This window comes from Punica granatum, chromosome 2 (assembly GCF_007655135.1).
Source record: "Punica granatum isolate Tunisia-2019 chromosome 2, ASM765513v2, whole genome shotgun sequence".
Lineage (NCBI taxonomy): Eukaryota > Viridiplantae > Streptophyta > Magnoliopsida > Myrtales > Lythraceae > Punica > Punica granatum.
In genome coordinates this window covers 2,330,222-2,354,197 of record NC_045128.1, presented here as the reverse complement: position 1 = coordinate 2,354,197, position 23,976 = coordinate 2,330,222, and the positions used below count along the sequence as shown (strand labels likewise).

The following is a 23,976-nucleotide window of genomic DNA, read 5'->3' as shown; positions in this document are numbered from 1 at the left end:
TGGGGAATAGCAAAGACGCATGCTGGCATGTGGAAGGTTCATTGACCCTAGAAAGACCATGGAACTCGCGACTTCCGTGATCGGTTTTCATATAAATGAACTTACATTTAGCTTTAGTTTGTGACATTACTGCCTTGAATCGAGAGAACATCCACTCGTGTTCGTATACAAAGCATTTCATCACCTGCTGTTTGGTCGCGGACGGATTTATATATGCCGTAATGGTGCGAGAAGTAATCATAAACTCATCAAGATAGAGAGGCAGGCATATGGTTTAGGATAATCCTGTGATAATTTATAACTAAATACTACTTGGGCCCCTTTAGTTTGCAGTACAGAATCGCAATCAGAATCATCAGGTGAAATCGGATTTTATATAAACGGACGTTGTAACATCGCGGTTTGATAAGTAATTAGGAACCTCATCGAAAGAGAAAGAGGCAAGATTATTATAGCCTTGAGGTGATTTATTACTAAATATCACTTGTAGTTGCTTCCATATTGAAATCAACAATACTCCTTGGGAATGAAAAGAGACATAACGTTAGTTCTCTCGGACATTACTAAAACAAGAACTCCACCATACTCAGCTCCGAAGACGACCCGGACCATGGCACTTGAACCGTCACCATTAGTCCTCCGTACTCGAATGCAACATCCTTTCCGTTGATTTCGCAACTCTTCGGCTTCACTGATGCGAAAACCTTCATCTCCCCGCTCCCCCTGACCCCAACCTCGACCGAGCTGTCTCCATACCTGAGGGATTGAAGGGCACCGCCAGTGTTAAGCATGTTCACGAGCCCAATCGGGGCGAACTCCACCACCCTGTTGCTTCCATTGAGCTCCTTGACCGGGGAGACGGTCACAAGCTCGAAGTTGAACGGCTCAAGCGTGATCTCCATCTCGTCGGATGGCTTTGAGAGGAGCAGCCTCTTGGACTGGGACAGGTAGAGGGCGAAGGTTTGGACCCCATCGATGGGGATCGGGTTCTTCCCGCTGTTCCACTCAATGTCCTTCACGTTCGTCTTGCAGGTCACAGCATGGGAGAACTGCGAAGCGCACTGGTTGCGGCGGTTTTCGCGGGACCAGCCTCCTCCTTGGCAGTTGAATGCGCCAATTACACCAGTGTACTGCGTGATCATATCAACGTTACGCCAAATGTCATTTTCTTGGATCGAAATTTCTGAAGTTAAGATAAATAAACTAACGAAACATATTTTCGATGGAGATAATAATTACCTTGTTCAAGTTCCAAATCTTGAGCATGGTCTTCCCATCATGGAGGGGATCAACAAAGAGACAGTCCCTGGTCGGAAGCGCGTAGTACTCGCACCTCAGGATGGTACCGTCAGGCAGGACCAGCCTCTTGAGAAGCGGGAAGTTGTGCTTCCCGACGAAGTCGCTCACATAGATCGGGCCCCCGGAGATGGCCCGGGAGGCGGCGTGGAACTCAGCACAGGGGTGGGTAGACTGGAACATGTCCCAGTCCGGGTGTATGAAGTTGCCCATCCACAGACTGTTGTAGGCACAGTGCACCATGTGGCACCCCTGCAGCCAGAATGTCCCGTTGGGATCGCCCGAGGGGTCGGTGCACCAGAAGTCGTCACCTACGAGAGTTTCAAGCAATCGATCAGCTCAATTCTATCTATATAAAGTACAAGGTGGACATAATCCAGTTGATCACGAGCAGCAGGCACAGTTCGTGATCGAAGGAATTGGTCAATGAGGAGACGTACCGACACGGCCGAGTGAGATGGCCTCAGTCCCGAGGAACATGAAATCGTTGCAGTGCTCCATGCTCGCAATCACGCCATTACCCTTGAAGTGCTTCCTCACTGACTCCGACAAGGCCTTGAAGTATGCCTTGGCAAGATCCACTCTTCCGCCATAGTCCTCACACAACATCTCCAGCAACTGTTCAAGAATTAAGACCCAATGAATGATACGATTAATCATCCACAAATTACTATTCACATGTGTTTTTTTTCGTTCTTTTTATTTTTCGATTATCAAGAATGTCATAGGCCTAGTGCATTGAAATAAAATTCATAAATATTTAATAAATAGACACGGGTAGTCTCACCAATGATCAAACTGAAACCTCTTAATCATCAGGCGAGAGGTGCACCACTTTACTATTTCCTATCTTAATTTTTTTTCGATCTTTTTTGATCTGCCAGTAGCTTCTCAAAAGACTAAATACGACTTTCTTAATTATCTTTTAATTTTTATTTTATCGAGTAATAGAACCCAACACGTCATATATGACTCAATCTCCGCTAATAGATGGATAATATTTTCAAGTAAATTTCTTTGAAAGATCAAAATTTTCTTTCTTCAAGAAATAACTAATAGTGACAACTAACCAACAAAAAATTGCGATTACTTGCCGACCGAACTGATTAGAGTACAATATGACCAATTTGGGAGCAACAAGTCAAAGTCAAACTAACTGTAACAACTAACAACTGCAGGTTGCTAACGCAAAGACGCCACGTGTCAAATGTCTAACGGACGTTGGTATGAGAGGCGGAAAGCGATTGGTTGTATGGAGAGCTAGGAAGAGATAGATCTTACGTGAATGACGTCGATCTTGACGCCGTCAATGCCTACTTTCTGGAGGTGGGAGTGGAGGCCGTTGTACATCTGGTCGACGATCTCGGGTGCGACGAGGCCGACCCTGTTGTTAACGATCTTGTCGACGGCGAGATCCTCCATGGTGGTCTCGAGGCCCGGGGTTAGCTTGGGCTGGATCACGGTGGCCTCAGGCAGGCCCGGCACGTTGGGCCTCAATCCCCCCCAGTACCCGCAGAAGGCGTGCCACACGTATACGTACTCCACGGTATTGAACTCCCCCTTCAGGTCCTTTATGAACGCCCCCATCCCCTTGTCGGAGGACCCGGCGGCCTGGCCCTTCGGGCTCACGTAGTCTCGGAACTTGTAGTTCTCATCGAACCTCAGCAGCCTGCACGGCATCTGCTCGCCAGCTACAGTCTGGTTCATGCCCTCTTTGGTGATTGGGTCCGCGTCATGGCCGATAGACTGCCACCCATCATCGATCAGCACGAGGCCGGGAGGGCAACCGCCGTCCACCAGTCCCTGCACGCCTTCCCATATACCTTGCGGGTGCACTGTGAGGTAGAATGCATCCCACGTACACCACCCGAACTTGTCGACGATCCCCGGGGGATCCTTCTCGTCCAGCAGCTTGAAGGTCCCGAGGTGGGCTCGCGCCACCTTCATCGCGTCCTTGACGAGGGTGAATGGGTTGTCGCCTGCATGCAGGTATAAGACAGCCCGGAATCCGTCTGAGGTCACCTTGGTGGACCCGCTCTCGACGCAGATGTCTACGAAGTCGTCCGACCCGGGCTGGATCGAGGTCCGGAAGGGGCCGTCGATGAGGGGCAGCAGGAGGACATACGGGCGTCCCGACTCAGAGCTCTCCAGTATCACGATCTGGGTCTCACGCTCGAGGTCCCGACCGTTGGACCCGGTCCAGTGGGTAGTCCACCAGACCTTGAACCGGAATATGCTCATGAACCGGATGCCCCTGAGCCGGCCCACAGGCGCCACATGATAGCTACTGGGCTGGGCAGCATCGAACCCCACAAAGCACCCGGGGGAGGTCAGTGACTTCCCGTCGGATGAGTATGGGGACGGTGTGGCGGTGACGTTGGGGGGCACATCGGTGAGGAACACATGGCCGTTGGCCGAGAAGCCCGAGCTGTCGAGGGTGATGACCGACTCGGTGCAGCCGCCGACCAGACTGGAGATCCCGGAGGACTCCTTGCTCAGGCTCGGCGCCATCGAAACAACAAAGAAATTGAAACCCCGAAACCGGAAGGAAATCCGAGGACGGAGAAAAGCTTTTGTGAAAGTGTGAATAACTGAAAGAATTGAAGGGTATATATACAGGAAATGTTGGGTTAGCTAAGTATCAACAAAAGGAAATGAAAGAATCAGTGAAGATTCTGTGCAAAGGAAAGGAATCAAATGTTAACAAATGAAGAAGAAGAAGGAGAAGAAGAAGAAGAAGAAGAATAAGGTTTTGTGGTTTAATGGCTGTTTTGTGTTTGTGTTTGTGTTTGTATTTGTTCTTAATGCTTGTGCTTCGTAAGGGACCGTATATTTATAGAGTTGTGGAGGGAGGTTAAGCGGACGTTTAATTAGTTGGTTTGAATTCATTTTTCTATTTTTTAAAAATACTTTTTCTGTGTTGTGTGGGTCATTCTAGTGAGAGGTATCTATCTGCGTCATTTCCTCACTTTTTTTATTATATATTCTGTGACATAATCTCAACTTATTTATTTATTGGGACGCATAATTTATATTTAAATATCAATTTATGATGATTAAAAAGTATTTCTAATGAATTTTAAATATTTACTTTACAGATAAAATTTATCAACCGACAACAAAGAGTATAAATTAACATCCAAATCTTGTGACTTTTCCTAATGAAAAAAGTTATTATTTTAGATTATCCGTTAAGACTTGGGAAACATGATCAGTGGGATTGGGTTTTTGGGAGGTTCTTCACTCTAGGAGATTAATCGGGAGGCGACATGGAAATTTCGCGCTATATGCGTGGGATCAAGGTGACATGAGTAACATCCGCATGAAGCTGCTTAAATGTTGACTAATTGGACCCCCCAAAAGAAAATTTGAATTCTTTAATGAAAAATAGAAAAAAAAATAACTATAACAAAACTCTAAATAGGGGATGTTAGCAGCCTAGAAAGCTCAGAATATAATGCATAAAAAAGTTTGTTTGGTTGTGTGCAGCATCTCATGTATATACGATAATGATATTGATAGATAGGGTATCTATCTTAATGAGAGAGGGCCAGAGAGATGTCACTGTAGTGTTGCGAGGAATCCCCATGGGAGGCGGTGAGGGTGATGTGCCCTTTTCTATTACTTCATCATATATACATATAATATATATGTACATAGAATATGTATATGCATTCATTCATGTACACATTAAAATATTTTTTATTTTTATCAGTATTTATACAAATACCATGCAACTCATAACAGTACTATGATTTTAGATAATATTTAACTCGTCTTCTAGGAAATTCTTCCGGAAAGAAAATATAATTTCTTATTAAGTAGTAATAATTAAAACTTGTAACTTTCTAGCACCTCTTAGAAAATACTTCTAAGTTTTAGAAATTAGATTCTGTGAGTGGTGATAGAATTAAGTAACTTATTGGTAATGTCAAACTAGATAGATCCGCAAAATATACGTAAATCTGATATATATGTATATTATATATATATATATATAGCATGAATGATTTTTGCCTGTATTCATTCTTAAGTTAGTAAGTGTTCCGAATATTTTGGGGCTGCTCAATTCCGACTCTGCATTAATTGCCTAATTTATTTAATTGACATCGACGCCTTTTCTACTTAGGAAAGAAAAAGTGGTCTGAATAAAGGAGCCGATCGAGCTTCTGGACCTAACATCCATCGGTAATGTTCAGATTCAGATGACTGGTATCACGTCAACTTGAGATACTCAAATACTACCTCTAGCTACGAGGGACACGTTTCCCACACATACATATGTATGAAATCAAATTTATATATATTATTTACATATTGTAGTCGGCCATAATGTATAAGTATCTAGCAAAGTAGAAACCATTTTTAGTATATTGATCATGCATAATGGTATTTTTAAATAAAGAATTTACCTAGTATTGTTAGTTAAAAAGTATCGGTAAAATAAAAAATCAATGAATAAAAATAGAAGGGAAATGGTGAATTGATTGGGACAAAGAGAAAAGAGAGGGAGATAGAGAGAATTTTACGAACAGAAAGAAGATGTGAAATTATTAATTTATTTATAATTTTTTCATGATTTGAAGGTTATTAATTCTTTTTTGCATAAACAAGATTATTAATTGGATTTTTTTGGGGAGAAAAAGAATTTGTTCATCGAAAAAAAAAACTTTCTTTTTTCCTTTTCCTTTGCAATATTATATATATATATATATATATAGTATTAATCTTGATATATCTGTAGTAATTATATATATATATATATATATAGCAAGGGACCATGGCCGTCAGTTGGTCTCCAATACTAAGACTACCCCCAACCCAATGGAGGTCTCTACCAGGCAGAGATCCCCCTTGGGGGCTTGCCTTGTGTCTCTCGTCAGAGAAACGCTTGGGGAGCTGTCGCGTGGCGGCATCAGCCCCCGCGCGACAGCTTCCCCACCTCAATTTATTTATTTATTGTTTAAAAATTTAACCGTTGGATAATGGTTAGAATTTGGGTCGTTGAAGGCCAATGACCAGAATTAGGGTCGTTGGACCCCAACGGCCTTAATTCTTTCCTTAATTTATATTTTAAAAAAATCACTTATATAAATACCTCATTTCTCATCGAGTTTTCAACTCTTACTTCAACTTTATACTCAATTATTAAGTTCAACTCCAATTTCACCCCAAATTTCCTCCTGCAGTCTCCCATTCATACGTACGCAATAATGAAAGGGCCTTTTTTCTTTTCTTTTTTCTTTTTTATAAGCGAAAAGTGCTTATTTTTTATTTGTCAAGGTTTTTTTTTCCATAGCAGAAAATAGCCCATAAACCTAATCCCGGAACAATTGGCAAGAAACGTTCTTTCGATGAAAATGTATCAAACCAAAATTCCTTGGAACCATACTAAGAGCAAGTAATTAATATTACTATATATATGCTTTTTTAATTTACTCCTCTTTTTTTTTTTTTTGATAATTTTTCTTTCCCTTTAATTTCCCTGCTTTTCTAGGACCAATTTTGTTAAGGAGCCTTCACTTGAGCTTTTCTCCTCCTCTTTGATATGGGAAATATAATTTCCCTTTTTCCTTGTAAAATTATTAAATATACCAATTTTATGTACTCATATTGCATCCATAGAGTCTATGCTGAACCTCTTCTCATTGAAATCCAATCTGGTCATATTAATATTTCATATACTTCTGTTTAATCTGTAATTTTCTAATGTCACTATGACATTTGTATCGCTCTAGTGAAGTATATTAAATTCAGGTTCGAATAATGACAATTAATTTTTCCCGAGTTGAAGCTTTTATAAACCCTTGCTCGGTGACGTTTTTGCATTGGAAATACGTGAAATAATTCTCATATTATAACGAGATTAAAATCATGAGACCCACATTTTTTATGTCTGTAAAAATAAATCGTATATTATACTACAATCCATATTTTAGTAATTCAATATATTTATCAAACACAATAATCTTACATTCTGACTTACAATTCAGATAAAAATGATTTTCAAAGTTAATTTTTTCTTGTAATCTTTATATTCCGGTATTCTAATAATATACTTGTACAAACACCACGTACATAAATACTATATAATGATTACAACTCATGAGGAGCTAAAACTACTCTACCATGATTGGTACTCATCGAACATGATGTTGCTCAACGTCAGCATTTTACACGGTCCTATATATGCCCAATGCGGACCATGGCGAATAAAGGGAGAAATATGTTCGGATTCAAAGCGGGTGGGGCCAGATGCCGGTCGAGCAAAAGTATGTGCCTTGATCAATCTCTGCCTCTCGCATTTCCCCAAGTTGTGCCGCTCTTTCCTATTTATTATTATTCTCCTTTTTTTAAACCTATATATATTCTTTTTATTGAAGCTTTTATTTTTAAGTTGTTGATTTAATTATTTATTATTTATTTAATGAAAAAGGTTAAATTGGTAAAACCCCAGCCCCAGTGGTCCTGCTGTGCTGATCATCTCTCAGAAGTCGGCGGTAGCGTGCCGACATCAGCCACGTGTACGCTCCAGAGACGACCGACCTTTACTCTGTTTTCCCGAGAAAATTAAGGTCGACCTACGTGCACGTGTCGGTCGTTGACTGCGCCACGAGACAGCGCGCCGGTGCGAGGGAAGTTAATGCCGGACGTACGGGCGAGTTAGAAAATCTGGGTACCCATCTGCTCCAACTAACTACCTGTTCCAACTACCGACACAACCAATCACGGCCGGGCCACGTCAGCGACCGTTACACGTGTGGCTTCTCGACTGGTACACATACAGCAGGGTCGCGCGCGCTTAGTCTACGAGTGCCGAACAACCACCTCGAATCTTCAAGGATCTCGACAATAATAATATAATGGAATTAGAAATTGCTTTTTTTCCTTTTATTCATTAAACATTAGATAATGTTGTCATTTATCTAATTGACAGAATCAAACGAGAAGAAAATTCGAAACAACATGGTACAAGGAATCTACTTTTTATGTACTCTCGGAAGAACTGAGTTGGCGTTTGTTTACTATACGTACGACTAAATCGGTTAGAATTAGCCTAACAAATTTTTTTTTAAAAATTCTCGAGTCGTTTTGATCACCCAATATTCTAAAATTGAATTGTTATACTCACTATGTAGTTAATATTGCCGTTAAATTTGATTTGAAATTGAACACGTGCGAGCCACATGACATATTACGAGGGCAATATTGTTTTTCAATGCTATTATCCTCTTCCTCCTCTTCTTCTGCTCAACGAAACTCCGATTATTGCGTTGTGTCTACAAAAAAAATAATTCCAATACATGAGTCCAAATATTAATTATGAAACTAACTATCAAATCGTTGTTCAAATTTTCACGAATACTGGAGATGCTCATATAGCGCTACTCGAATATTCTCAATACTAGAAATCCCAAAGAACATGCATCGTTGATAATACTAGGAATAATTTACATGGACTTGATAAAATTGACCATTGATAAAATTGTACGTATAGCTAGCAATCTTACAGTTATTGACATCAAAGTCTGTTGGGATCAGATGGCCTTAATTCTCATATCAAGCCCTTATCCGTTGCATGTGCATAATTAAATCGCCCGAATTTCATAATTAATATTTGGACTCATGTTTTGCAGAAATAACTAGCGTTTTTGCTGGTGAGGAGTTAGCATTAAATCATGGTGATGAGAAGGTAGAAGAAGAAGAAGATGATAATCGTTGAAAGGCAACTTTGCCCCCATAATATGTCGTCGCGATCCTTGCGCATCTTTGATTTCCATTAGCGAGGATTGCTATTTCCTCCGAGTCGTATCTTCCGACTCTTCCGCAGTGCCATAATTGTAATTATTAAAAAAAATCATGAGCATGTGTCTCATGCGAGGGGTTAGGAGGATGCCGAATCGAAAAAAATCGATTCAATTTTAGGATCTTGAGAGATCATAACGCCACAAAAGAAAATTTCATAGCAAAGTGACACGAAACTCAAACTTTAATGGCCTAAATGTCTTTATCTTTATCTCTTTTTTTTATCTTTTTTTTTTTACCCCCCATCCAATTTTGCTTTCCTTAGGACAGCATCATTAAACCTTACCATGTGTACCAGTCTTGTTGATCCCTTTTTTTTTTTTTATTGTTTCTTTAAAATGTTAAGTAAAAGATTAATATAAATGTTTGTTGGGCCCACCACCGACCGACCAAGGGAGGACTGGGGCGGAGGACTCAGTGACCTCGAAAGCGCGTGACTTCGAGTTCAAGCCGCGGCTTTCGCGGGTCTGTGTGACTTTGACTGACAACATAGCCAAGTTTTAAGGGCGGCGGGGGTAGAGTTGCTCCAAAATTAAAGTCATCCAATTCTCTACAAAATCGATCGAGTTTTTCAGAATTTTCAGAGATTTCATATATTTATTTGTTGTTGCAAAGTACGTGTTCTGATAGATCATGGGTGTTGCTCGATAGAGTCGTTTTAGCATTCTTACTCTAACAACGCCGATTATTCAAAACTCTGTTCATTTTATTAGAACATAGATAGTTTTGTCAAGGGGCATGAGAATATTTATCCATGTTTTTATAAATATGCCCATAGCTTATTGTAATTATATGAGAAAATTGTTAGGATGATAAATGTTATTTTTATAGCAATTGCTTAAATCGTAAAGTGGTAGTTTTTTCGTCTCAACAACTTTCACATTCGATTATTGAAATTTAACTCTCAATGCCCTTGCTTACCTAGCAATGACATCTCTACTTCGGCCTTTCAAGACATTTGTTTTAGTCATCTGCCCTTAATAACCGGCAATCAAGAAGTTATTTTGTTGTGACTTTCTTTTTGAAGCTGATCCACTGACCCGAATGCTTGCCTAAGCCCTTTGCATATGTTTCCGGTTTTATATGGACTGAGGTTATACCACTCGTAGGCAAGACTGTCGATGGAAACATGAAATTTTCCTAATAGCTGTTGTGACAAGATGCTTGTTACACGAGATGAGATAAAAAAAAAAGCAAGATTGGATACTGGATATACGTGGTAAAACCTCTCAATGGGGAAACATCCACGGATAGAGCAAAGAATCCACTAAATCGATAAACAGGAAATTATAATTCTCAGAGATATCCCTCAATCCCAACCCCCATTACAAAATTCAATCTCGATAAGAGTCTAATCCGATCTTTTAATTCTCTATATCCTCTCACTCTAAACCGAGAATCCAAGAAGTTAACCCATATAATTTCTCGAGAAGATCACACCATCACGGACCCTATGATTCCAGACTCTCTTTCACCTACCCTAAGAGCCCAAGGTTTCGCGGCACCGAGGCTTATTTCACAACTCGTACAATACATAGACTTACAAGAGCATATATTCTAAATCATTAGAGATATCCTAATATCTCTTTTAAGATATTTTTACTCAAGAGGTTACAAGAAATCTTGAAAATATAGGAAACAATATTGTCTCCTTATTTCTTCATCGCTCCAAGTCTTAGAGTTTTCGCAATCCGGGTTTAATGCAAGACAATCTCCAACAATTCTCCACCTTGACTTGCATTAAGCCAAGCATTGCAATAGTCCGTCTAGACTCACCTACTATGTCATAGCCCTCATCGGGCTCCACCTCGTCCAGCGCGATCGCTCTGCTCTAGTCCAAACCACCCTTAGACTTCTTTGAGGTGTCGAGAGCTTCCTCAGTTTTCGTGTGGTGCACCCTCCAAAGCTGAACATTTTGTTTAAGTCGAATTGCCAACTTCAACAGTACATGAGATCACTAACCCCGTAAGTCTGAAAAATGTCTTTTCAATCTCATCTGCTCACTCTACCTGCCTTCTGTACGCATGCGATTCCGTAGAGATTTGGCCTCCATTCAAATCATCCTGACTGAATATCCTCTATGGCAGGCTGAGTATCCGGAGCTTTCTCCCAAGCTCTACCTTTTCACCGATGTTTGGGTCAAGGTTGTTAAGGTTTCTCCTTCTAGCACTCCCTTCAACTCGATTTGTCATCATTTGTTGCTACTCGATCCATCGACCTTCTCAACCTCGAATCTCGCAGTCAACATCTTCAGGATCTAATTTGGCTCCTAGCTCTGATACCAATTGTTGTGACAAAATGCCTATAGCACGTGATGAAATAACAAAGAAAGCAAAATTGAACATCGGATATACGTGGTAAAACCCCTCAATGGGGGAATATCCATGGACAGAGCAAAAGAATCCTCTAGATTGATAAACATGATATTACAGCCCTTAGAGATATCTCTTAATCCCAGCCGCCATTACAAAATTTAATCCCGATAAGAGTTTAACTCGATCTCTTAATTCTCTCCGTCATCTCACTATGAACTAAGAATCTAAGAAAATAACCTAAAGAATTTCTCGAGAAGATAACACTATCACCGATCCCGTGATTCTTAACTCTCTCTCACCGGCCCCCAAGGGCCTAGGGTTTTGCGTTACCAAGGCTTATTTCAAAATCGTACAAGACCCTATATATAGACTTACAAGAGAATATATCGTAAATCTCTAGAGATATCCTAATATATCTTCTAGAATATTTCTTATGGTATTTTCTCTTATAAGATTACAAGAAATCCCAAAAATATGGGAAATAACATTTTCCCCCGATTTCTTTCTCGCTCCGAGTCTTAGAGTTCCGCAATCTATACTTAATGCAAATCTCCAACAATAGCAAAGACCCATTTCTGTTCCTGCTTGGAGGAACTTATACGAGTTGCACTTGAAGCTCTGAAACCATACTGACTTGATCCAAGAGCTTATGTGGACTCTTAAAATGTAACTGGATATCATTGTAAGCTCTAAAGACTTAATAAACAAGTAACGGTAAAACTCGTCCCTTCCTAAAAACAGGACAAAGTGACACGTCAAATAGTATGAACCTGAGATTTGGGACCGCCTAACGAACTCCGACGGTTGCTCGAACGTTCCCATCATAATTTATCCAATTTGTCTGGAAGATAGGGAGTTGGCGAAATGACAAGCCTCATGTACAGTTTGCTAATTGCAACGCGTGGCAACTGAGCAAATTCAATTTGGTCGTCTGAAAGCATAGACATTGAAGCAGCCTTTTTCTTGGTCTTAACTAATAGCGACTGTTATTATTACTACTACATGTCGGTGCTTGTGCTCACACGTGTCCGGGATCGAGTTGCTTCGTCTTTTAGTGGTGGATAATAAGGAGATTAGGATTTAGATTTGATGGACCGTGACCGATCAATTCTCCAGCACCCTGCATTAAAGGGGAACCTGATGCGGGCTACTTGTTCGGTTCGGTATAATTCGAAGCCGAGCTGAGGGAGTCGGTTTGGCTTATCCCTTTACTGTGAGAAGTGATTTCTATGAATGTGCCGATCTTCGTAACCATTGGCTTGGTAGGATCCCTATTAGGCTTGGCCGGGCAGTAATTGCTTCAAAGTTCGATCATTTTCTAGCCGATGAAAATGACACTTCGATGGGTATACCGACCAAACCAACTGCGCTTAGATATGTAATGAGATGGCTATATGGACTGATTGGTAGAGTTGGTGGGTACTTGGGCTGGATACAACTGGGCCTAAAGTTCTAGAGGGCCCATGATATACTACCTGGCCCACAGGTGGCGTCTTGCTCTTATCGGATTGGTCCAAAATGCTCTCAGCATGAAGTTGTTCAATTTTGTGTTCTCATCTTCTTTGGTAATGGGGATATGATATCGAGTTGTTTTGGCAGCTGACTGTTTAGTTTTTGAGTTTCAGTGGCAGCAGCAGGACACTTAGGCTGATTGTATCAAAGTGAATTAGATATTCGATTTTAAAACAATTCTTTTTTAAACATTTATTGTAGCTGCTTGTTATTTTAGAAAATGGGAAATTTCCTTCAATTTTCTGCAACTAAATTAGCTATTCACCAGCGAGTAAAAGAATTGAAAAGCAAAAAATTATGTAGTCTTTTCAGCTTGTCCATGCAATACACACAAATAATGAATACTTTTAATTAGGACCTTGAATGATCCGTGATTGTGTAGATTACCTACATTGTCTGCTGGACTAGGTGTCCAGAGACTCTCGATGTCGAGCAGCAGAGACGGAGCTGTCAAGGTGTGGAAGTAACATCGAGATGTACGTGTAGTTACTTATAAAGTCGTACACAAGTAGCATATCACTTCTAGTATCTTACGCTTGGTCACTCGTTCTACAAATCCAAATTATATGTCGACGTCTACAGGTGATATGCATGTTGAAACTGGTTGAATTCGATGTTGCGATCATGGCGATTTACATTATATTCTTTTGTCGTTCTACTGACTCTGGCTAAAAACCATGCTGTAGCTAGTTCTTACTTCTTACTTCTTAGGATTGTAAAAACCAGAAATATTTTCTAGGAAAATCACGAATATGCGAAACAAACTGAGCCGTTGATCGTAAGTCGGAGTTCAGCACTAACAAGTCATTCCAGGTGCTTGTACCACGGCCTACTTGAAAGGCCATCTCTGTCCACGAAAGTTCGCTCCTCCATCATCAACCGGTCACTCAGCTCCCTCACTTTCATGTTATCCACCTTCCTCATTAACAGCCATCCTCTGCTCCCTATGATCACCGGCATAATTTTGGCAAAAAAAAAAATGTAAAGTTTATTTTTAATAATAATATATGGAAGGGAGAGATTTTTCCTTCAGTGTGTCATTTACTAGTGCTAGTGTAAATTTCTGTATTTCACGCGTCGAAAATGGTAAGTTGGACTTATCCATCCATGAACATTTGAACAATCAAATCGAGGGGAAAATGAAAATTGCATTGATTATATGTGTTTCCTTTTTCTTTTTTTATTAATCATTAATGCAATGAAAACGAGTTGTTCAACGAGTCAACTGGATGAACTGGAGGCTAACTGATGATCTGAATGTTTTCCGGTTACATTCAGTCATACATGATTTCTCACACAATTACAGGGATCAAGATTTTCCGATGATTTGGTATGCTATACCTTGGATCCTATCACTTTATCCTCATGTCTGGGTGATCGATGATGTCTTGCTGGCAATAGCGGGACACGGTGCCCCCCAGACATTACGAAGCATCGATTTTCTGCCCTGACTTGGTTAGGATTACGATCCTTCCATAAACTCACAAGGCCTTATCCCCTCTTTTCCCCATTTGATTACATGAATCTTCTTCTCGCTCGTGGTCCCAGTCCCGTGATCCCAATACCTCTTGGTATAACAGATTAACTTCGAGTTCTACCAGTATGCATCCTACACTCAAGAATCTAGGGACACCCTGATCACTGGTAGCTTTCCACGCTTAGTACCCTGAATCAAAAGAAAATTTTGAATATTTCTAGTTTAAACTTTAATAGAGCAACGTACTATAGTTTGTGTCGAAATTTATTCCAATTTCAAAGACGGTATGTCTCTTAGATGCTCCTAAGGCGCCTAACACATAATCAGTTACGGAAAGATAATCTGTCCTAGTGGATGGACCATGGACCGGTTAACTATAGCTCATGTCAATACTTTGAATGGTTGGGTTCAAAGACATCGCCCAAAATCACTGACAATGAAAGAGAACACTTGACTAATGACATTTGATGTATCATTGCTACCACAGTAGGCGAATTACGAGAAATCAAACAGGAAAATCTCTCCCAGATAGGGATGTCACACATTGTTTTTGGGCACCATAGAGAGTGTGTTTGCTATTGTACTCAATAATTCAAATACCCGGATGTCTCGGTTTTGCAATTCCGTGTGTCTACTCTTAACTGCTTTCACCCTAATAAAGTTGGTTTCAGGACCTGATAACCCAAACATGAGTTTTAGATAATCAGTTTTATCCTTAATTACATCTTGTACGTGGGCACTATCCCAAGGAGATGGAAGGATTACCTCATAAAGACTGCAGTTTCTTCACATAGCAGCAACCTACTTGCTTCCTCCGGCTGTTCGAGGACCTGTGGGTCGAAAAGATAAGAGTTTTAGTGGTTCTTCACATACATATGTACATGTTCCAGAGCATTTAAAGGATGAAACTAAAGGGATGGAAGAAGCTGCATGAATGTTGACATGCATATATTGTAGAAAAAACACAAACTTTACGCGTGCTAGCAGAACACAAATTCACTAGAAATCGTATATCCTCGACCTCGTAGTCCACGATAAGTGAAAAGGAGATGAGGAATACCGGGCAGTTTTCATAAAATGCCGAGAAATTTTCTGATAGATTGTAGAGGTATTCGTACAGCATGTGCGGCATAAGATCTGTGCAAGCCTCTTCCACGTTCTGAAAGAGGAAAACAGAAAACAAGTCATCATTTCTTGGGAGGATTCAAGGCCAATGGTCGATCAATATGTAACTTAAAATTGAAGGCATGGTTATACCTCAGCGAATCGTAGCAAATGAAGGCCTAGCACTCGCTCGCCGGGATGATCTAGTGATATCTCTGCAGTCTGTGATCAGAAAGCAATATCAATTCAGGAAAGGAACATTAGCAAAAAATCGACTTGCTCGAGCTTTTGCTTTTGAGTTCCGGCTTCTGTTGGATGCAAGGTTGTGAGAATCGCGATTCTACCTAGAATCGGTCGAGGGTCGTGGAATCGTGAATCGTAAAATCGAATCGTGAATCGTAAGATTTTACCTATAATTAAAAAAAGCATATATATATATACACACACATCAAATCCCATGTCAGAAATTGTAGAAGTAAACATCAAATGATAAATCTTGTTGCTTCCTACTTCGTTCGTCAAAATCAGATGATGCTTAATTTTCACAAGAGAGCGCTCACACTATAACAATCTCGAATAAAAATTGATATAGTACCATAGTCACGGATCCTATTGGCGAAGTTTCTTTTTCTCCCTAATTTCTTCTTGGTCTATCCTTTCTTGGAATCATCTTTGCATCTAAAAAAGTCGAAAAAATTTCAGCGTAAATCATCTCAAACCATACGGCAATTAGGAATCAGTCGGAACCCAATTTGAAGCAGTTCCAGAAACTTTCCAAGTCCCTATCACTTACAGTCAGGAGACAAGTTTCAAACTTTTCATAAAAAAAGAGAACCGATGAGTAATACTGTTGCACAATGAGAGAGATAAGGGGGGATAGAGAGGGGGCAGATGACTTTGGTTTGAAACTAGAATCGTAGAATCAGTCTGATTCTACGATTCGAATCGTGATTCAGTCACGATTCTACCTTCTCGATTCATGCCATGGAATCGGAATCAGTATCTACCCCTTGAATCGTAGAATCGTAAGATTCTACGATTCGAATCGCGATTCTAACAACCATGGTTGGATGAACGACCCAAGTGGAAACCACAAGGTGGGGCTTCTAACATTAGGAGATGAGTTCTAACTTTCTTCGGTTCCTCTATATCTTTACCAGATTCTCTGATTAGTAAGCAGATCCGGGCGTGAGCATACAACAAATGAGAAGCGGTATTCCCCTGTTCAGCCACGAGTAAATGAACGAATAAAGGAATGAATGGAAGAAATGTCACTTCTGGAGCCTTAAGTTCCACATCCCTTTACAAAATTACGCAAGCACTCTTTCATGTATGATCTTTAGTCTGCAGTCAAACACGGTGAGGATAGGTGACGGCTTTACCGTATCGAAACTAAATGTGTAGTTGGTGAGTCTTGTTCTTTAGGTCCGCATACCTGTCAAAACCAGAGATCGATATCAAATGAATATAAAAGAAAACACGAAAAGCAACCACGTAGTTCAAGAACGTCCATCTGTCTTTGGTAAATCAACAGTGCAGAGCGATTATTTAGAGAACGTTCCTTCAGCTTCATCCAAAGTGCATTCTTGCTTGAGCATTTAACGATTTCTGTTTTCCAAAATAAGACCCAGCGTCTTTAAGATCTATGAAGTTTGCTATTGTCAGCATACTTAATGAGATTTACTGATGTCTTCCGCCGAAAAAGAGGTACCTACTATCTATATCTTCTTTTATTCTCAGATATGCTGAGAGGAATGACTACAAGCACCGAAAAGCCCGCTATCCAAGAGAAACTTACTTAATAGAAGCACAACCGACAGTCTCGGCAGCTTGTTCGAGCTCATCCTCTGTCCACTCCTTCTACTTATATTTACCTGGATATTTATCTTTCTTTTCTTCCCCTGAAATACATCTTATATGATATTCAATCGCTATATAGCCCTAACAAAACCGCAATTCATCACGAGTGGAAAGGATGACAGAGCTGCAGGTGGACAAGCATACCTCGAGGAGGTCGAGCCCTCGCCGGCCTCGTCACCGTCACTGGGAGGCGAAGCGTTCATGTCAAAGACCGGCTTCCTCTTGGACTTAAACCCTAGGGGCCAGCCCTGGCTCTTCACTCCATCCTTGGTACACTTCCAGCCCACCCAGTCGCCCCCCCCCCCCCCCCCCCCCCGTCTATATCTCCGACCCCGCGTAACCCGGCGCATGCCATGTAGAACACGCGCCCGCCGCCGTCCTCCATCCGGCCGCAAGTGATGGGCCCACGGGCTAGCACAGGGTCTTCAGCGGGCTCCGGCGGGAGGTCGGGGACGTCCTGGTAGGTCCGGACGACGTCGAATGAGTTCGAGGAGGAGGGGATCTCGTTGATGTCGATGCCGAGGGAGGTAGGCGCGAGTTGACTCTCTGAGTCGGTCGCTTCCGCTCAGAGCAGAGCTTTTCGCTCAGCGCGCATCAAGTCACCTTTCATGGCGGTCTTTCATCCGCTCGGGGCGCACCTCGGGGACCTCCACCCCTCCACCCTGGTTCTTCGCAGGTGCCGCAACCTCGCGATTGCTCTGAGGGAAGACGAACGGCAACTCGCCAACCTCAACGCACTCCGCCGAACTCCAGGCGCTCGACGACGTCGTCATCATCTGGGGAGAAGATGAACGCTGGGCCATAGCTTTGAAGGCTCGGTATCGATGCAAGTACGAAATCGTACTGGACGCACGCGGCATCGACGATGCTCAAGCTGATCACATCTTTGAGCAGCTCCACGAGTTGATGGATTTGATAGATGGACCGGACGTGGACGTGGACTAGGACGAGGCCGAGGCGGAGGCAGCCAACGGCGAGGCGAACTGATGCCGTGGAAGTGGTTGAAGTGGGTGAGGTCAGTTGTTGGTTTATGATTTACTGGATCAGGTAAAAATGCCCTGACTATTAGCATTGCCATCCAACTCCGTAGCCAGAAGCACAAGAGCCACTCTCTTCACCTTCTTGAAGAGGAGATTGTTGTAGTGCCGGCCGGATGAAGAAGATGGCAGATCCATTCGGCACAGATTCTATGGTTGCCGTAGATCTAGCTGGATGTATAGAACGTCTTATATTGACACTGGCTCATGTGTTTTCATTGTTATTGTTAACATCATTCATGCATTGCTTTCAGAAGTACTGGAAAGCAATCGCCGTCGTTAATATTGATGACTCTTATCATGACGATATGCTTTCCTTCTTTATCATCCATGCCATCATACTACTATCTCTTCTGATATAATGTTAATTCCCAGCACTAATTCCAATCTCATACTTTACTCCTTTTCTTTTCCATATATTCAAACAGGTGTTCACCCTGATATGTTGAGGTACCCGATGTTATTTAACATGTTAATTTGGTTCATGAGTTTTTTTTTTTGGGATATATTTATGTTAATTATTATGTTTGCTATTTGCAGGTCCATAAAGCAGGGGGGTCATTTATTAATGAAGTAAGTGATAGGGAAGGGTGGAGGAAGAAAAAAACGAACTTTATTTTTTTTTTAAACAATTCTTTTAGAAGATTCAGATAAAATGGAATGTAGTCTAATTTGTAACCCCCACAGAATATTATCTAATTTTCTTTCCCAGTTTTTGTTACAAAATATTTTTAATAATTTGTTAAGTACAAGATATTTCAGACCGTCGCTCATTATTTAATGGCATACTTGTATTTTCAGTAAAAAAAAAAAAAAGATGCTTAATTATGTTTTGGTTGCTTTTGATGGACATGATTTTGCTGAACAGTTCTTTTTCCCCTATCGGTCAGGAGCTTAGCGGCGGGCGTTCTGGGGGTCTTAGAGGTGAGAGGCGGTGAAGGGAAGGGGAAGGGGAAGGTGAATGAAGGATTGAGGCGGGATTTATGGGATATGGTTCTCGGGCAGATAGGAGAGCGGTGGTGCTGGTTACAGCACTGAGAAAGGAGCATCCTTTCATGGAAGGAGAGCAGAGACAGATTTGTGTCGTCGGAGCAGAGTAAGAAGTGAAGCGAAGGGAGTGGAACTGGAAGAAGATGATGAAGACGTTTGACTTGTGGATTATGGTGTGGTCAACGACCAGCACTTGGCTCGAAACGACGTCGTCATATCGTCTGGGTTTTTCTTCTTTTTGCATCGAAAGTTTTAGCATGCATAGTGAGAAATGGATAGGCCCAATTACGAGAGATCAATGAAAAGCCCAAAGGCTTCTATGCATTATCCCTTTGGGCTATAAGAAAGGTTTATGAACTTAAATCAAAGGAGGCCTTCATTTAGATTAGATCTTGAACCATACCATGCGCAGATTTTATGAGGTGACCCTTATACAAACATGTTAACTGCATAACGTACATAGAATTTATCACTAAGAAGATTTTGATTCAAATTTCTTGGATGGTGTTATCAGTTATTTAATAGAATAATTTAATTAACAACGATTTTTTAATGTCTAAATTTAATATATATATATATATATATATATATGAAAACGACATAAAAAACCAAATTCTCATATATTGTATGGGAATACATATATTGCGACAAATACCAAATTCTCAGTTATTTTTTGACCGAATCAACAAATCGGAGGGGAGGAGAAGCGTAGCAAAGCAAACGCCAGAACTATGGGAGTGCAAGGTGTGTGGGAGACACTGGCCCCCGTCGGCCGCCGTGTGTCCGTCGAGACCCTCGCCAGGAAGAGGCTCGCCATCGACGCGAGCATATGGTTGGTCCAGTTCATGAAGGCGATGCGAGACAAGAAGGGGGAGATGGCGCGGAACGCCCACCTGCTCGAGTTCTTCCGCCGCATTTGCAAGCTCCTGTTCCTCAGGACCAAGCCCGCGTTCGTCTTCGACGGTGGCACGCCGGCCCTCAAGAGGAGTAATGTAATCGCTCGCCGGAGGCAGCGGGAGAATGCCCTGGCCAAAATCCGGAAAACGGCCGAGAAGTTGCTCCTCAATCATGTGAGTCCGTTAATCTGTTAGGGCTGTGGTTTAGTTGACCTTTCCTCTGCTCCATCGCCATGTCAATGGAGTGCAACTTTCTGCCCCTGTTGTCTCGTCCATGATGGTCTGCTTTGCTTGCTGTTATTTCTGTGGCACCTTAAGTCATTGAGACAGAAGGAGTTGGCGAACGATATAGAGAATCAGAGACGGATGAATGATTCCAGGGTAAGAAAGACCGAGGTTCCGAACCATCATCTTGAAGACGATGGCGAGGCTTTAAGGGGTTATGATCAGGAAATGCTAGATGAGTTGTAAGCGTGCTCTTGTTGTTTTGTTGATTCAATTATCATCAAGACTTCCATGATTGATTCATCGTTCCCTAATTTTTTGTTGTGGTCGATTGTATGTTAGATCCATGCTCTGCTTCGTAGTAAAAGAGAGTGGATGAGAATCAACACACCATCTTGCTAGCGCTAAACATGCTTCAAACTAATTCCGTCATCTATTTTTCATTAAGCTCCACAAATTCACGGATTATTTATATTGCAGTCGGACCATTACACGTGAGATGGAGTATGTAGATTTAACTGAACATCACCCATTAAGCCTTTTCCCTCTTTTTATTTATTATTTTATTTTATTTTATTTAATAAATGATACTCTACCCGAGCTGTCATGTCATGCATGCTTTTTTGGGTAAAGCTTAGGTATGCATGCTTCAAATTCAAACTAATAAGCTGTACACATATGCTTCAAACTAGGCCGAACATGCTTTCTTCATAGACCAGCAGCCCGTGAAAAGGATAGATGGCCCGAGGCCCCAAGAAATAATGCCAAGCGGTCGGCTCGGCCCAAAACGGCCTAGTCTTTAAGCCGAAGCCTTCAGAAAAACCGAACTAGCTATAAGGAGTCTTAACGGCAAATATTATCATTTGATTCACAATCAACAATAATTGTGATCAATACAGATTTGCAAATTTCTATATGGAATCGATCGGGTTTCGTGGAAGAAAAAAATCACGGAAGAGACAATTCTCATCAGTCATAGCTAGCTATAAACCAAATCCCCGATCATAGATTGTGTAACGTTTGATGCTGACCGTGAATTAATTAATATGACGTTGGTCAATCGCAAGTTATTGATTCGTATTGTGATCTTAATCAAACATTCTGAATGCTAATCACGGACTACAAATATGTATCGAGCACATTTCAGAATCTTATATGGTAATTTTTAGTCGAAAAGAAATGAAGGACGATACACGTACAAAAAAAAAAATCCGTATACACGGGATTAGATTGCAAGCCATTTAAGATGCTTACAAATTTGAGCTTGCCAAATATAAAGAAGAGAGTACTCTATGGTACCGGAATACTGATTAAGTATGGATGGGTAAAATTATGTATAAATAGCCGTTTGTAGATAAATTATACTCGTGTATCATTTCTCTTTTTCATTGATTTTTTGGACCGTTGTGTACCGGGAGAGACTCCTATAATAATTTCTTCTTCTGTTTTTCATTTTTCCCGAATAACTCTTATGATATTACATTTACGCACGCACCTGAATCTTCATAATATGTATGCTTAATTACATGAATATATATTATACATATCCTACCTAAAAATACATGTATATAATATAGAATATGTGTGTATGCTTTGATGTAATTAAGCAAATAAGAGGATTAATCAATCGGTAAGATGTTTCTTGTGTCCATAAGATTCACCATCACCATCAAATCTAACTACTTTAGCACACCATAGAAAATAGATTTACAACTCAACCAAACCATATTAACTAGAACAGTCAAAGAACGAGACTCCGGGGAGAAGACATCGAAATTTGAAGAATATCGACTAACTTGACTAGTTTAGAAAAAACCTATCTCGAGAACGAGCCCAAAATCATAAGTTGTTGCTCCTCAACGACTCTGTCCTGATTAAGCTTCAAACCCATGCCCATATCTCATCCAAGAACCAATCGGAAATATACACACGTTGTTGTCCGAATATTAACCATTTATTTAGGAATTGAATAAATCTAATAATATAAATCAACGTTAGGCTATATGGTGCAATATATTCAATAATAAAATGTAAGATATCATAAAATTCTAGTACTCATTCGAGTCCTTCCGAAATAAATCACTAGTATCCTGTAAATGATGATGAAAAGTTTAAGATCGACCAAAATATTACCATTGGAAAGTGCGGGATCTTCCTGCATATATATATATATATATATATATATATATACATAAATACTAGCTAGCAATAACATTGTTGCAGACAAATATATATGTATCGATCCTCCAAGGACCTTATTTCTCTGGACGGGACAGTCTCTATGGCAGGCAGAGAGTCTTTAACCTTGTGAATAAGTTATCGCATAGTGTGATGCAGTTATTCGGGTGGGCGAATAACACGTTGCAAGCTTCGCTAGTTTCCTTGGAAACCGCTTCTGAGATCTTATTGCTCCTTCCAAGCTTGTGAAACCTCTCTAAAATCCCACCAAAGCATCCAACCACGTTCATCAAGCATGACCATGAGGCTAAACACTCAACCCCGACGTAACTATATGAGCTCGATTAATGCTGCGGGAACCTGGTTGTTCACATAGGTCCAGAAGCTCCTGCAGTAAAAGTCGCCAGGCAATTGACAAAAAAGAAGTGAATTCAGCATGCGCTAATGCACTACGAGGATATTGCAAACTGTTCAAGCAAAGTCGCAGTCGGTACGGTAATGCACATGAATATAAATATATACATCGGGAACTGACCGAGAGATTAATAAGGCGAAATTTTGAGCCATCGGTTCATAATAGCGCAAGACAGTCCGTATCTTCTCAATCGATTGCTCTTCATCCCCATATATAGATCTTCAAGTTACGAGCACTCCAACAGAGTTAAATGCATATGAATTCCATGCAAGTTTGAAATTAGAATAGCATGATTGAGTTCTGCCTTTTGAGATGACAACATTGCCCAGTTTCAGCTCACTAGACCGACCATCAGCCGGCCCCTTTGGATAGATACCATGCACCGACCTCCTTATTCAACTCCTTTTAATTTCTCAAATCCTTTCCTTTTAGGGTATTAAATTAAACTGCACGCAAAGAATTGAGTGGTCTCTCGGCTCTCATTCTTTTCTCCTGATTACAGAGTTGGCAAGTCACTGCATGCAACACCATGAGCTTGGGCTCCCATGCATGAGCCTGATTCCTAGCGGGAAGAAAATATCATCTCGGTCGTAGAATAATAAGTACAGCCCGTGAGCTGCAGGGGTGCATTAAAAAAAATTGTATTAATGGAGATGACGATCAATTTAATTATCAATAAAAAATTAAATATTCATTGAGAAATTATATAATTTATCAAACATATATACTTTTTTATTTCCAAAAGACTTACTGATTTATGTTCACGATTTTTATTAAAACGATTCCACATCGTAACATGGGAGAGCATTAGGTGGCCGTCCGAATACATGGATACCACATTAAATGAATCATTATCCGATGTTAT

The 23,976-nt window shown here is 40.9% G+C and overlaps 1 protein-coding gene and 1 pseudogene across 1 annotated transcript; both read right to left on the bottom strand.

Moving 5' to 3' along the window:
• Nucleotides 1-355: 355 nt before the first annotated feature.
• Nucleotides 356-4,091, bottom strand: LOC116196772 (probable galactinol--sucrose galactosyltransferase 5). The gene is made up of 4 exons (XM_031526656.1): nucleotides 2,578-4,091; nucleotides 1,737-1,914; nucleotides 1,240-1,607; nucleotides 356-1,130 (listed from the first exon to the last, which is right to left on the bottom strand). The coding sequence occupies exons 1-4, from the start codon at nucleotides 3,805-3,807 to the stop codon at nucleotides 564-566; spliced, it is 2,343 nt and encodes a 780-aa protein (XP_031382516.1). The 5' UTR covers nucleotides 3,808-4,091; the 3' UTR covers nucleotides 356-563.
• An 11,034-nt stretch (nucleotides 4,092-15,125) lies between these two features.
• Nucleotides 15,126-18,173, bottom strand: LOC116196857 (annotated as a pseudogene).
• Nucleotides 18,174-23,976: the final 5,803 nt, after the last annotated feature.